Genomic DNA, 13,043 nt, shown 5'->3' on the forward strand with positions numbered 1-13,043 from the left:
CGCCCGCAGTGGAGTAAGGCCTGCTGAGGCTGGAGGTCGGTGCGCCGCGCCCGCTTCCGCCCCACCCACTGCGCGCGCTCCGAGTCCCGCCGCGGGAGTTACAGAACCCGCCCTCACGCCTGCGCACTGCTCTCCCCAGGCCTCCCGCTCTCCTTTCCCCTCCCCCAAGCTGGTCGCACCCATGCGCCTGCGCTGTGCACGTTCCCGGGCTGCTGCAGCCATGCTGAACCCGTACGGAGAGGCGAGTGGGGGGGATAGGGTCGACGATAGCAGGATGGGAAGCCGGGGATATGCAGAAGCAGCGGCATTAGAGTGCTCTGGGTCTGTGGAGAAATGCCTGGGCCATGCGGCCCCCTTGGCCCCTTGAACGACCCCTAGGAACCTACGGAAAACGCCCCCGTAGCGGGGGGAGGGAGCGGCTGGCACGTGACCCGAGTCAGCCAATCTGGATGTTGCTGACGTGGCCGCGCGGCCCCGATGCTCTCCCCACCCCCCAGCTCAGTCGGGAAGGGAGGGGCTGGGGGCTACGCCCCCTCCCCCAAAGCAACCTCAGTTTCCGGGGGGGTGACACCCCGGATTACATCCTCCCCCCGCACCAAGACAAGGGGAACATTGGAGCCCCCCTGGAAGGTTCCAGGATCCAGGTGAGACGGGGCCTTTGGCGGGCGGGGGCGTTGTCAGTCATTTAAGTGCCTAACCAATGGTGGGGAGTCCGGGAGGGAGATTCTTGGGGTGCAGAGAAGAATCCTGAGGGTGGGAGGATTTGTCCTTCAAACAGTTTACAGCCAATGGGAGTGTGTAGGGGGGCGAGCAGGAGAGGGCCCCTCGGGTGGGGGAGGGGAATGGCCAACCTCTGTCTCAATACCAATTGGAGGGCAAAGGGGCGTGGGGGCGGTGTTCCCCCCCCATTCCATTCGTCCCCTGGGGGTACAGGAGCTTGGAGCCAGGTGAGAAGGGATCCTTTTGGCGTTTGGAGGGTGGGGTGACCTAGTGGGCTGAGGAGTGGGAGTGGTGACTGTAGTTCTTACTCGTAGATGGGAATGCTGAGAGTTGGCAACCCGGGTTGTAAACTGAGATTGTTACCAGGCGCCCACTCCCTTTCTCCGCAGAGACTAAGGAGCATTTCTGTGCTTCCTTTGTATCAGCGGTAGGAAGCTGGCAGTCGCCACATGGCACGGTGGAGGTTACACTTCGAGTCGCTTATCGAATTTGTGTGCATTCACGTGGACATGACCTGCGGAGCCTTCCGAACAAAAACCTTCTTTGCCGCGGCGGGGGTCTTAGCTGAGCATGTGTCTACCCCAGGCTGGGGAGGGCTTGCAGGCTGGAAGCTTGAGGTCCTCTTGGGAGCAGAAACCGGCCCAACCGGCGTCTTGGGAAGGGTTGGAAATCGTGGCCTGAGACAGGAGAGAGTGAGTCTCAGGACCTGGAACGATTTCACAGCTCCCAAGGTTTCGGGTTTCTCCTGGGTGGCGTCTTTTGCCTCCTTCATCCCCTCCCCCATTCCTGAACAGTTCTTTCCTTGTGTATTGCGGGGGAGGGAACGGAAAAGAGGGAAGAGTTACTTTTCCAAATTACTGAGTAGCAGTAGCCTCCCCTGTGACTCATGTAGGGGAAGGGAGAACTGGGAGGGAGCGGAGAGCAGTGATTTTCCGGAATGCAAGGAAATAAGCCAGAGTACTGTCTGGCTGCCCTTTACCTTTCTGATAAGGCCCTGTATACTCTCGACCTCCTAAATTTTCTTCCCTGGCCGGCCCCTTGATAGGCCTGTATGCAGACTTGCAAGGCCCCGGGTGGAGAAAGGCAGATTGGGGAGGTTGGGCCATTAGGGGGAGGGGAATGGGGGAGGGGAGAAGGCCTTTGCAAAGTTGCTGTGTCATTGCTCTCTTTGCTGCAGCCACTCGGGCGGGCCCGCTTGTACTTTTGGGGCCGAGGTCTGATCGGAGGTGGGTGGGGGGGAGGAGAGAGACTGCTTTCCCGGTGCGCACTACCCCTCCTCCACAGGGTTTGCCGGACTCGGGTGGTCGAGAATTGATGGCCATTTTAGACACAGTAAGCGAGGTTAGGGTTCCAGGGCCGCTACGGAGGGAGGGTGACCTAGTTGGAGTTCAAGGACCTAGGCCCTCACGAAGCCCTGGGTTTGCGGGGGGAGGGGGCTCTCATATTCCTTAATTTAATTAATTTCCTTATTCAGATATGCATAGTCTGTTTTCTTCTTTGGTAGCCAGAAGAGGGGACGTGGAGGAGGGGAAGGCCCCCCACTAAAGCCCAGGTGGGGGAAATTCTTTCACTCTCCGGTAAGGGGGCGGGGGAGCCCCAGAGGTGGCTTTAGAGATCTTGACCTTGTGCTTTGGCTCTATTCACACTTAGTCTGTAACCCTATTCAGATTACTGTACTAGATTGTGGGAAAGATGTAAGTTGAAGGAGGGGGAGGGCGTTCACCCTGATTCGCCCCTCGCGGGACTTGTTTTTTCCGCTCTGAGCCAGACACCGGAATGAAGTTTGGGGAGGAGGTGGGTTTCATTTTAAAGGGTCTATGAGTGCGTTTGGACATTTTGCTCCCAGTTAAGGGTTGCCGAGGTTTTGTCGAGCAGGCAGATATTTGTATTGGTACCTGAAGGTATGAGTGGGAGGGATTGGAGAGGTGCTTGGGGTGCAAGTGTTTGGAACGTATTCTGTTTGGTTGCCTTGTTGGTGAAAAGCCTTTAAGAGTTCACAGATGGTAGATTCTGGGGAGAGTTTTGCCTTTGTCTTTCGATTGTTTGGCTTGGGGAAGGAAAGGGAGGATTTTAATTATCAATTCTGTATTTTTGATTGCGGAGAACGGGAACGTTCGGTTCCTTCCTCGCTGCGTTTGGGAGCCCTTAGCTGTTTGCCAGTGTCAGGCCGCGGCTTCTAAGATGGCGTCTCCTTCCTCATTTCAGATTCTTCACTGCGGCGGCCTGCTCACTGCCGAGAACAACAAGCCGCGGGCGTCCTGTGGCCACACCCCGGCGGGCCCAGGCTGACTACGCCCACGCGGCCGCCTCCAGTCCTGCCAGTCTGGCCAATGGAGGAGCTACAAACGGCACGACCTGCCCGAGCTTGGCAGTCACCAGTCGCACTGGGCTTGGACGCCTGGGAAGACTTTGTTGGAAGGGGAGGCGGGGAGAGGGTGCTGCACCCCTGCCAACCTCACTCTTTCCCTGGAGTTGCCGAACCACAGCGCAGCCAATTGGCACGGAGATGTGGTGGGTTGCCGCTTCCCTGTGGGTCTATGCGGCATTCTTCTGCCTAGTGACTAACGCGTTGGAAATGAGGCTTATGACGTCATCGCATCCGCCGACCAATAGAAAACGCTCCCGCGGAGAGGTGTTCCTCCCCCTTCGACTGCGCTTCTTCACGCGCGTGAGCGAGCGCGCGCGCGCGGAGGGGGTGGGGGAAGTCGCGAGCGCGGTGGCGCGCATGAGCGGCGAAGCTCCGCCCTCCTGCCTATATATAAAGGGCTGGCGCGGGGCTCGGCGGCGCCATTTCGCGCTGGAGTGGAGCAGCCTCTAGAACGAGCTGGAGGATTCTGCCTACCTATACAGAGCCTTCGAGTCGTCCGGGGCCGCCATTACAATCCACGTCCATCCGCTTGGAAATGGCCTTCGTCTCGGCCTATGACCGGTCCCGGCGGACAGTACAGACCCCATAGAAGCCCCCGAAGCTCCCCTTTTTCGAGCCCCGCCCAGTCCTCGGAGTCTGTCCACCCCCTCTACTCCGCCCTCAAGAGGATTTCAAAGATGGAGGCGGCGGCTCCCTAAACCACTTTTCGTGTTCATCCGCCTCCATCCGAGATCGAAACGGGACCTCGTCCGCGCCGGACGGTCCTGGCAGGAAGAGGGGATCCTTGCAGACCAACAGCGGGCAATATTGACGACGGTATCTGGGATCGGGGACTGTCCTGGGGTTTGAAGAGTCCGTCCCCCTTCGCTCGCCCGCCTCAGCTGGGGCCGCCGCCATTTTATCGCTGTCCGCCTCCTGCGGAGCGCGCCAAGCTGCCGGGAGTTCTCCGGGAAACAGCGGAGGAGACTGCTTTCGTGCCGGCCCGGCGGGGGGGGTTGTTGCCTGGAGGGCCGAGGGCAGCGGCCCCCGACCCCCCCCACCACTTCCCGGGTTATGCTGGACTGGAAGGTAAGGGGAACCGAGGCCACCCGGACTTTCCGCGGCTGAGGGCAGCGCCGGTTCCCCGTGGTCAAGATGCTGCAAAACGTGACTCCCCACAACAAGTACGTCCCCGCGAACGGCGTGTGGGAAGGGGACGTTTGCGAGTTGCAGCGCGCGGGTGTGGGGCGTCGGATTCGGAGGGAGTGCGGAACCGAGTGGGGCGCGTTGTTGTTCCGTGGCGCAACTGTTGGCTCGCCGGGCTCGCGCAGGGGGTTGAGCGGCGGTTTGGGACTGAGGCAGTGGCCCAGATCCTGAATATGGAGGGAGCACAGGTTGTCAGTTTATGTGTTGTTTCTTTCTCTGTGGTTAGATCTTACCCGAGTCGGGCAGAGGGAGGTGGCGGCAGAATGTAATGGGGAAGGACGCTGATTGGGGAGCAGGTCCTGCGGGTAGTGGGTTTGGTGTCTAGCGACGGTTTGTCAGGCCTTTTGGGGGAGTGGGTTCGTGGCCATAGCTTGTGCTTTACAGGGTTGCCATGGTGATAGAGCTCGAGGACTGGAAACGGAGATTTCCTGAGTAGGGTAGAAGGATCACTCTTTCCTAATGTCTGGGGTAGGTCATTAAGTTTCTGCTAGTCTTTCGTTGACTGGTGCGGTTTTGTGTTGAGAGTTGTGTGTCTTGTTGCAGAGGATTGGGTTTTTTGCTGTGTTTTTTTTTTGTTTTTGTGATACAATTGGGAGTTTCATTCAGGGTAGGAGGGTGGAGCTAAGGATCCTCTAGTCCAGCTCTGCGGATGTAAACAATGAGATTTCGGTATAACGTCTTTAGTCTTGGGCCTTGGGAAGCACCTGGTCTCGAGGAGCACCAGAGAGAATGTAAACTTGGTGCATTATTGGCGTTTGATCTTCAGAGTTGATGCTGCAGTGGGAACTGTTAACGGCATCACAGTTTTTGTTAGGGGTTGCAGGGGAGGTCTGTATCACTTTTCTGAGGGAACTTGCTGACCTTGACTGTTCGGACAGCTCTATTTTTTGAGTTCTTCAGAGGGAGGAGACGAATTTGTGAATAATTTCTGGAGGCTGGTAGCTTGGGGTATTCCAGGCGGTGAAGTGTGACAAATGCTCCCTTGTCTGATTTTTTCTTTTTTGAGTTGATAGGGTTTTCCGTTAGATGTCTGGTCTGTTTGGAGTTAACTATCCAGAGCTTGTGGAGGATGCTGATTCCTTTTGCACAGGTGGATTCTTAAGTGTCAGTTTAATTAGCATTTTATGAAATTTTTCTATTTTGTTTCCTTTTCACCCGCTTCTCTCAGGCTCAACCACCATGGCAACCACCAAGTCCCTAGTGAGGAGGAAGCTTGGGGCTTGAGTTTCTCGGCTCCACCCATTTTGCTTAAGTCCCATCCCAATAAGGCTGTGATTCTCAAATGGCTGTGCCTTGTGAGAAGTTACCTTGGGCTTTTTCACTTTAAATTTTAAAAACAGATGAAAGAGTCCATCAGACTTGAGAATTCAGAATGTAGGACTAAGAACAGAAGAGGTGGTAGGAAGTACAAGAACAAAAACTCCATGGATTGTTTGGATACTGGTTTCATTTTCGTAATCTTGACCACCTTTCACTAGATTCCAAGCCTGGATTTATTGAGGGTACGTAGTGTAAATTAGTGTAAATTGTACTGTCTCAAGTTCCACAAGATTATCACGTATGGTTTTGTTCCTTGTCTTCACAGGCTCCCTGGGGAGGGGAATGCAGGGTTACTGGGGCTGGGCCCAGAGGCAGCAGCGCCTGGGAAAAGGATTCGAAAGCCCTCCCTGTTGTATGAGGGATTCGAGAGCCCCACAATGGCTTCAGTGCCGGCTTTGCAACTAACTCCTGCCAACCCACCACCCCCGGAGGTGTCCAATCCCAAAAAGCCAGGACGGGTTACCAACCAGTTGCAATACCTGCACAAGGTGGTGATGAAGGCTCTGTGGAAACATCAGTTTGCATGGCCCTTCCGGCAGCCTGTGGATGCTGTCAAACTGGGTCTGCCGGTGAGTAGAGAGATTGGAGTGGGGAGGTATGGAAATGAACAAGAATGTGTGTGCGTGGAGGTGGGCTGTCTAGTGTAGCTGCTGCGGCCCCTAGGAGTTCCCATTTCTACCCTGTAGGGCAGATAGCCACCAGATTTCTGGATTCTTGGTCCTTTGTGTTTGATCCAACCGCTTGCTATCTTAGCATCTCTCATTGTGCCCTCCATGTGTCCTTCCTTAACTTTTGTGCCCTGGCTCCATTTTACAGATTCCCACCCCAGGTTGGGAGAGGACCACGGTGGCCAAAATTCTTAGCTTCTTCCTCTCCCTCATGCAGCCCATGGATAGCCAACCCCAGAGGTAATGTCACAGGATGGGAAGCTTTTCCAGAGTGGGTGGGAGGTGGGTGGTTAGAGAAAGGCAGTAGGGGCCTCCCTGTGGGTGATAAGAATCATGTTCCATTTTTTTCCTATCCCGTAGATTTAATTGGGGCCGCAGTTCAGGAGACTTTGTGTTCTTGACGCATAGGGGGTGTGTATGTGCGTGTGTGTTGGGGTCGGTAGTTTGCTTAGGAGAACAGGCGTTTATTTTTTTGTAGCTCTGACCTACCATTTCTTTTTTTAGGATTATCACAAAATTATAAAGCAGCCTATGGATATGGGTACTATTAAGAGGAGACTTGAAAACAACTATTACTGGGCTGCCTCAGAGTGTATGCAGGATTTTAATACCATGTTCACCAACTGTTATATCTACAACAAGGTGAGTGTTTTTGTGTTGTTAGTAGTTGGGGAGAGACAGTGCATTTTTTATCACTACTTTATCAATGAAAGGTTTAAGTGTTTTACTGTAGGTGTTCTCAATAGTCAGGATCCTAGAAAGTCTGAGTTCCAAAAGGTACCACTAAAAGCAGTGATGTGGTTTCAGAGATCCAGAGTTAAGAGATGTTTAAATAGAACACTTTTTATTCTTGTGGATAGTGGCCTTGTTTTTCAGAGAAATCTCCAGAGATCTGAGTAGAGCAGGAACTATTTTTTTTTTAATCAGCTCTCATTCTCTTCTGAACTTTATTTCTTTGTTGCATCTTGAGGGGCAGAGTTGGAAGAGAAAAGGGAATTTAATGGCCCAATACAGGTGATTTTCAGTACTTGATGGTGAAGTTGTGTAAGGGGGGTGGTGGTGATGCCTGGGGCTAGGAATTCCTCAGAGAAAAATGGTTTTGCTTGTCTTTTGCTGGCATTTGAACTTTTTCTTTGTGTTTCCTGTAGCCTACTGATGATATTGTCCTGATGGCACAAACGCTGGAAAAGATCTTTCTACAGAAGGTGGCATCAATGCCACAAGAGGAACAAGAGCTTGTGGTGACTATCCCTAAGAACAGCCACAAGAAAGGGGCCAAATTGGCAGGTAGGAAGAGAAGGAGTTTTGCCAGTGAAGACCGAAAGATGGGAAAGATAATCAGACTAAACTTTTTTTCTTTCCCCCCACCCCAGCACTCCAGGGCAGTATCACCAGTGCCCATCAGGTGCCTGCTGTCTCTTCTGTGTCTCACACAGCCCTGTATACTCCACCACCTGAGATACCTACCACTGTCCTCAACATTCCCCACCCATCGGTCATCTCTTCGCCCCTTCTCAAGTCCTTGCACTCTGCTGGACCCCCGCTCCTTGCTGTCTCTGCAGCTCCCCCAGCCCAGCCCCTTGCCAAGGTATACATCTGTGGATATCTTTGGGACAATGAGGAGGGAAAGGTCTTGAATGGAGTGGACCCAGGGTAAAAGGCTCCTGTCTTGTTTTTCTCTGCAGAAAAAAGGGGTAAAGCGGAAAGCAGATACTACCACCCCTACACCTACAGCTATCCTGGCTCCAGGCTCCCCAGCTAGCCCTCCCGGGGGTCTTGAGCCTAAGGCAGCACGGCTTCCCCCTATGCGTAGAGAGAGTGGCCGCCCTATCAAGCCCCCACGCAAAGACTTGCCTGACTCTCAGCAACAACACCAAAGCTCCAAAAAAGGAAAGCTGTCGGAACAGTTAAAACACTGCAATGGCATTTTGAAGGAATTACTCTCTAAGAAGCATGCTGCCTATGCCTGGCCTTTCTATAAACCAGTGGACGCTTCTGCTCTTGGCCTGCATGACTACCATGACATCATTAAGCACCCCATGGACCTCAGCACTGTCAAGGTACCCACTGCATGGGGCAGATGGGATACTCAGGCAGTGATTGGAGCCTAGGGATCAATAAAACAGTCACTTTTTCCGGGCACACAGCAGTCTCGGCATTTTATTTTTACAAAGTAGTAACGGGGCAGAAGGTCAGGTAATTGTTAGGAGTCCATATTTTCTGGAGTTTGAGACAGTGTGGTGGGTTTTGTGTTCAGAGCATCGCTGCTCATCTACAATTAGGTCCTACCTCTTGGGAATGTTGGGTTAGGATAGGAAAGTTAAGGGATGGCTGGTTAGTCAGAGGCCACCCACCCTTCTCTTTTCACTTAGAAATGATTTTTTTTCCTAGACATAGATATTTCTTCAACCCACCCAAATTCCTTTGACTTCAAACTTGAGCCCCAGGGCATAGATCCTTAAGACTACCCCTGCCCCGCCCCCGTACTCTCGAGAGGGCTAGCCTTGCGGTGTCTGGAGCTGGCAGGGAAAGGTGAGTCTTCCTGCCTGTGCAGCTTCTGATGCTGCCTCCTTCTGCAGCGGAAGATGGAGAATCGTGATTACCGGGATGCACAGGAGTTTGCTGCTGACGTGCGGCTTATGTTCTCCAACTGCTATAAGTACAATCCCCCAGACCATGATGTTGTGGCCATGGCACGAAAGTTACAGGTGAGTGTCAAGGTCGGAGTTGGAAAAATAAATGGGTCTGGGGAGAGAAATTTTGCTGTCTGTGGTGCACAACCTCAACATGGGGCTCTCCCAGTCTCTACAGTTGTAAATTGGAGCTGCCGTATGGCTGGGTATGATCAGGGCATATCCACTAGCATGGTTTTGAGTCTGCTGTCTCTTTCTAGGATGTATTTGAGTTCCGTTATGCCAAGATGCCAGATGAACCACTGGAACCAGGGCCTTTACCAGTCTCTACTGCCTTGCCCCCTGGCTTGGCCAAATCATCTTCAGAGTCCTCCAGCGAGGAAAGTAGCAGTGAGAGCTCTTCTGAGGAGGAGGAGGAAGAAGATGAGGACGACGAAGAGGAGGAAGAAGAGAGTGAAAGCTCTGACTCTGAGGAAGAAAGGGCTCATCGCTTGGCTGAACTACAGGAACAGGTATTATTTTAATTTGTCACTGTTCAGTTTACTGGGTGAGGTTTGTGCATTGTCTTGGCCCTAAATTTATTTTGTTTCAGTCTTTATTGCTTTACCTATTTATTTTTTCCATTTCACATGATTCTTTTTCCTCTTTAGCTTCGAGCAGTACATGAACAACTGGCTGCCCTGTCCCAAGGCCCGATATCCAAGCCCAAGCGAAAGAGAGAAAAAAAAGAGAAAAAGAAGAAACGGAAGGCAGAGAAGCATCGAGGCCGAGCTGGGGTTGAGGAAGATGACAAAGGGCCTCGGGCACCTCGCGCATCTCAGCCCAAGAAGTCCAAGAAAGCGAGTGGCAGTGGGGCTGGCAGCGCTGCTACCCTAGGCCCTCCTGGCTTTGGACCTTCTGGAGGAAGTAGCACCAAGTGAGTACTATCTAACATGGAAGCAGAGACAGCTCAGTTATGTCTGTAATCTCTCCGGGGAGGATGATTTCTCCCACTCCTTGCAAAGGTTTCTCTAAATCAGGGTCCAGCGAATTTTTTCTGCAAGTGGCCAGGTGATGAAGTAGACTTTTGAAGACTAGTCTCTCAAAGCTGCTTAACTCTGACAGTGTAGTCTGCCTACTCCTTCTCTAAACCAGTGAATCTGTGGTTTTTCGTGTTTTCTTCTGTGGTCGGGGCTGGGTTAGTGCTTTAGGGAGCAAAAAAAAGTGGACCTGTGCCAGTGTACTTATATTTAGTTCTCAAAGTCTGAGATTAATAAAAGTGTTTGGCATGTATAGAAGTTCTGCTCCCCTGATACAGTGTCTAGTAGCCCACTCATTTGCCTTAATGGAAAACAGTTTTTCAGGCATGAAATCCAGGTTGAATAGTGAGAATGTCCCACAATTGACAATTTTCTTTTGCCCGTAGACTCCCCAAAAAGTCCACAAAGACAGCCCTACCTGCCCTGCCTGCAGGCTATGATTCAGAGGAAGAGGAAGAAAGCAGGCCCATGAGTTACGACGAGAAGCGGCAGTTGAGCCTGGACATCAACAAGTTGCCCGGGGAGAAACTGGGTCGAGTTGTACACATAATTCAAGCCAGGGAGCCCTCTTTACGTGACTCAAACCCAGAAGAAATTGAGATTGATTTTGAAACGCTCAAGCCATCCACACTTAGAGAGCTTGAACGCTATGTCCTTTCCTGCCTACGAAAGAAACCTCGGAAGCCCTATAGTGAGTATGAAATGAGGCCCACCAGTTAACTCAGCAAATCCTCGTGAAGTTCTGAGGAGGATTTGTTGCATCTAGAGGGGCAGAGTTAACTCAGTTAACTCAGCAAATCCTCGCGAAGTTCTGAGGACAGTGAGAGAAGGATAGTTAGGCATACGCTTGATGGACTTGAGATCATCAGCTCCTGGGATGATAAGGGTTGGATTAGTTGCTTCCCAATGTTCAAGAAAGGAATTTGGCAACAATAGGGGACAGAGAAACTAGGGTGCTTCTGGCTATCTTAATCCTGGTATATTTCTTTTTCTAGCTATTAAGAAACCTGTGGGAAAGACAAAGGAGGAACTGGCTTTGGAGAAGAAGCGGGAACTAGAAAAGCGGTTACAAGATGTTAGTGGGCAGCTCAATTCTACCAAAAAGCCCCCCAAGAAAGGTGAGTGTTCAGTAAGCCACTGTGAATTCACTACATCCTGCCCTCTTGACTCTTGAAAAATGGAAATCAGACTGAAATAATCTTTAAACTTCAACTTTGTTCTGCAGCAAGTGAAAAAACAGAGACGTCATCGGCACAGCAGGTAGCAGTGTCCCGCCTCAGTGCTTCCAGCTCCAGCTCAGATTCCAGCTCCTCTTCTTCATCATCATCTTCTTCAGACACCAGTGATTCAGACTCAGGCTAAGGGGCCAGGCCAGATGGGGCAGGAGGCTCCGCAGGACCGGACCCCTAGACCACCCTGCCCCACCCCTACTCTCCCTTTGCTGTGACACTTCCTCATCTCACCCCCTCCCCCCACTGTAGGAGAGCTGGCTCTGCAGGGGGGAGGAATGCAGGGACAATTACTGAAGGAGGGACATAAATGGACAAAATACAACTGCGTTCCCAGCCCCATGGAGAGTGACCTCTTAGGCATAGAGCCCCTATTCAAAATGACTGTGGTGGGGCAGGGGTAAAGGGTGGGAATGGGCAAAGGCCCTGATAAAGGGTAACCTGAGGCCGTAGCTGCCCTGTTCATTTGTAAGGGCCCTGTTTTGAGGTTGTTTGTTCTAATTTATTTTAAGCTAGGTAAGGCCGAGGCAGGGTGGGGCCGTGGTCCCCTCAGCCTCCATGGGGAGGGAGGAAGGTGTTCTTTTTTTTACGTTGACTTTTTTTTTCTACTCTGTTTTCCCTTTTCCTTCTCCATTTGGGGCCCCTGGGGGTTTCAGTCATCTCCCCATTTGGTCCCCTGGATTGTCTTTTGTCTGTTGATTCTAACTTGTAAATAAAGAAAATATTATTCAAGTTTTGAGTTTATTACTTTAATGACATTTCTTTTTCTAGTGCTTCAAAATGAATGTGATACAATTGAGATTTTGAAGAAAGTACTCTGAGATGAGGAAAAAGGACCATCCTGTTTTAAGTAAACCAGTAGGCTGTTGCTGTAGTGATAGAAGTGCGTCTTCCCTTTGTAAAGTGAATCCCCCAAAATAACTTTAAAGTTTGCAATTTGCTCTGGTTTTAGATGAAGAAAACAAAATTCTCTGGCTCATTCATATCTTAACCAAGAGTTTCAAACTCAAGATTTGGAATAGGCTCAAGTTTTCCTCTCGTGCCGGACATGTGGGTTGTTTCCTGGACACTTAGCAAGATGTGAAAGGGATGGGAGGTAGCCAACAATAGGTACTTCTTGCATTGGGCATCTGCCTTAAAAAGGCAGTTGTGTCTACTTTTATAATTTGCTGCTTTGGCCTCAAGTTGCACATGTACATAGCTTTGCAAAGTTGGTTAATACAATGCCAGTTCAGAGAATTCCAGTGATCCTTACCAAAATGAAATCACAAGAACTCATTTCCAGGGCTTCCCTGGTGGTGCAGTGGTTGAGGGTCCGTCTGCCGATGCAGGGGACACAGGTTCGTGCCCCAGTCCGGGAAGATCCCACATGGCCGCGGAGCGGCTGGGCCCGTGAGCCATGGCCGCTGAGCCTGCGCGTCCGGAGCCTGTGCTCAGCAACGGGAGAGGCCACAACAGTGAGAGGCCCACGTACCGCAAAAAAAAAAAAAAAATTTCCACAAGTCCAACCCCTTCTCGTGCTGTATAGATAGAAGGGCTCTATAGTTGAGAAGTATGAGATGTCTGGTTTCTGGAATTTGGGGGGCTTTACACCCTACAAAAGGGGACGGTCTAAAATAATGTGCTGTAGTAGAAAACCTGAATTTTTAAATGGAAAGGCTGGGAATGTAAACCTAATGGTTTATTCTGCTGTAATGTTGCTGGAAACAGGTGGAAAGTGGAATATAGTGGAGATGGTAATGATGATTTTGGAGGTAGCAATAAATTGGGCTCTAGCAGTGACTCAACCCTTGTTGCATACTTGGACTCCAGAGCTGCTAAAAGCTTGTAACGGGTTTCTGTCTGAATCCTTTTTTGGCCATACCCCGCGACTTGTGTGATCTTAGTTTCCCAACCAGGGC

At 51.4% G+C, this 13,043-nt stretch overlaps 1 protein-coding gene across 7 annotated transcripts; it reads left to right on the plus strand.

Annotated features, from left to right (window-relative positions):
* The first annotated feature begins 270 nt into the window (after window positions 1-270).
* On the plus strand, window positions 271-11,874 carry BRD2 (bromodomain containing 2). Of its 7 annotated transcripts, none has more exons than XM_024765993.1 (13): window positions 271-644; window positions 2,926-4,251; window positions 5,859-6,162; window positions 6,766-6,903; window positions 7,410-7,548; window positions 7,635-7,849; window positions 7,947-8,321; window positions 8,841-8,969; window positions 9,155-9,406; window positions 9,545-9,810; window positions 10,300-10,604; window positions 10,909-11,031; window positions 11,139-11,874. In XM_024765993.1, exons 2-13 carry the CDS (start codon window positions 4,223-4,225, stop codon window positions 11,273-11,275), a joined length of 2,412 nt encoding a protein of 803 aa, XP_024621761.1. In that variant the 5' UTR covers window positions 271-644; window positions 2,926-4,222; the 3' UTR covers window positions 11,276-11,874. The 7 variants fall into 7 exon arrangements, with proteins under 7 accessions (XP_024621761.1, XP_024621765.1, XP_024621763.1 ...); XM_024765997.1 differs by having other exon boundaries at window positions 286-644; window positions 7,698-7,849; XM_024765995.1 differs by lacking the exon at window positions 271-644 and adding an exon at window positions 1,935-2,052.
* Window positions 11,875-13,043: the final 1,169 nt, after the last annotated feature.

The sequence above is a fragment of the Neophocaena asiaeorientalis genome, unplaced genomic scaffold (genome assembly GCF_003031525.2).
Source record: "Neophocaena asiaeorientalis asiaeorientalis breed wild unplaced genomic scaffold, Neophocaena_asiaeorientalis_V1.1 scaffold46, whole genome shotgun sequence".
Classification (NCBI taxonomy): Eukaryota; Metazoa; Chordata; class Mammalia; order Artiodactyla; family Phocoenidae; genus Neophocaena; species Neophocaena asiaeorientalis.

Coding starts and splice junctions, on each gene's coding strand:
- BRD2 (XM_024765993.1), top strand. CDS start 4,223: ATGCTGCAAAACGTGACTCCCCACAACAA. Junction 7,850..7,946: donor CAGCCCAGCCCCTTGCCAAG/GTATACATCTGT, acceptor TTTTCTCTGCAG/AAAAAAGGGGTAAAGCGGAA. Junction 10,605..10,908: donor GAAACCTCGGAAGCCCTATA/GTGAGTATGAAA, acceptor TTCTTTTTCTAG/CTATTAAGAAACCTGTGGGA.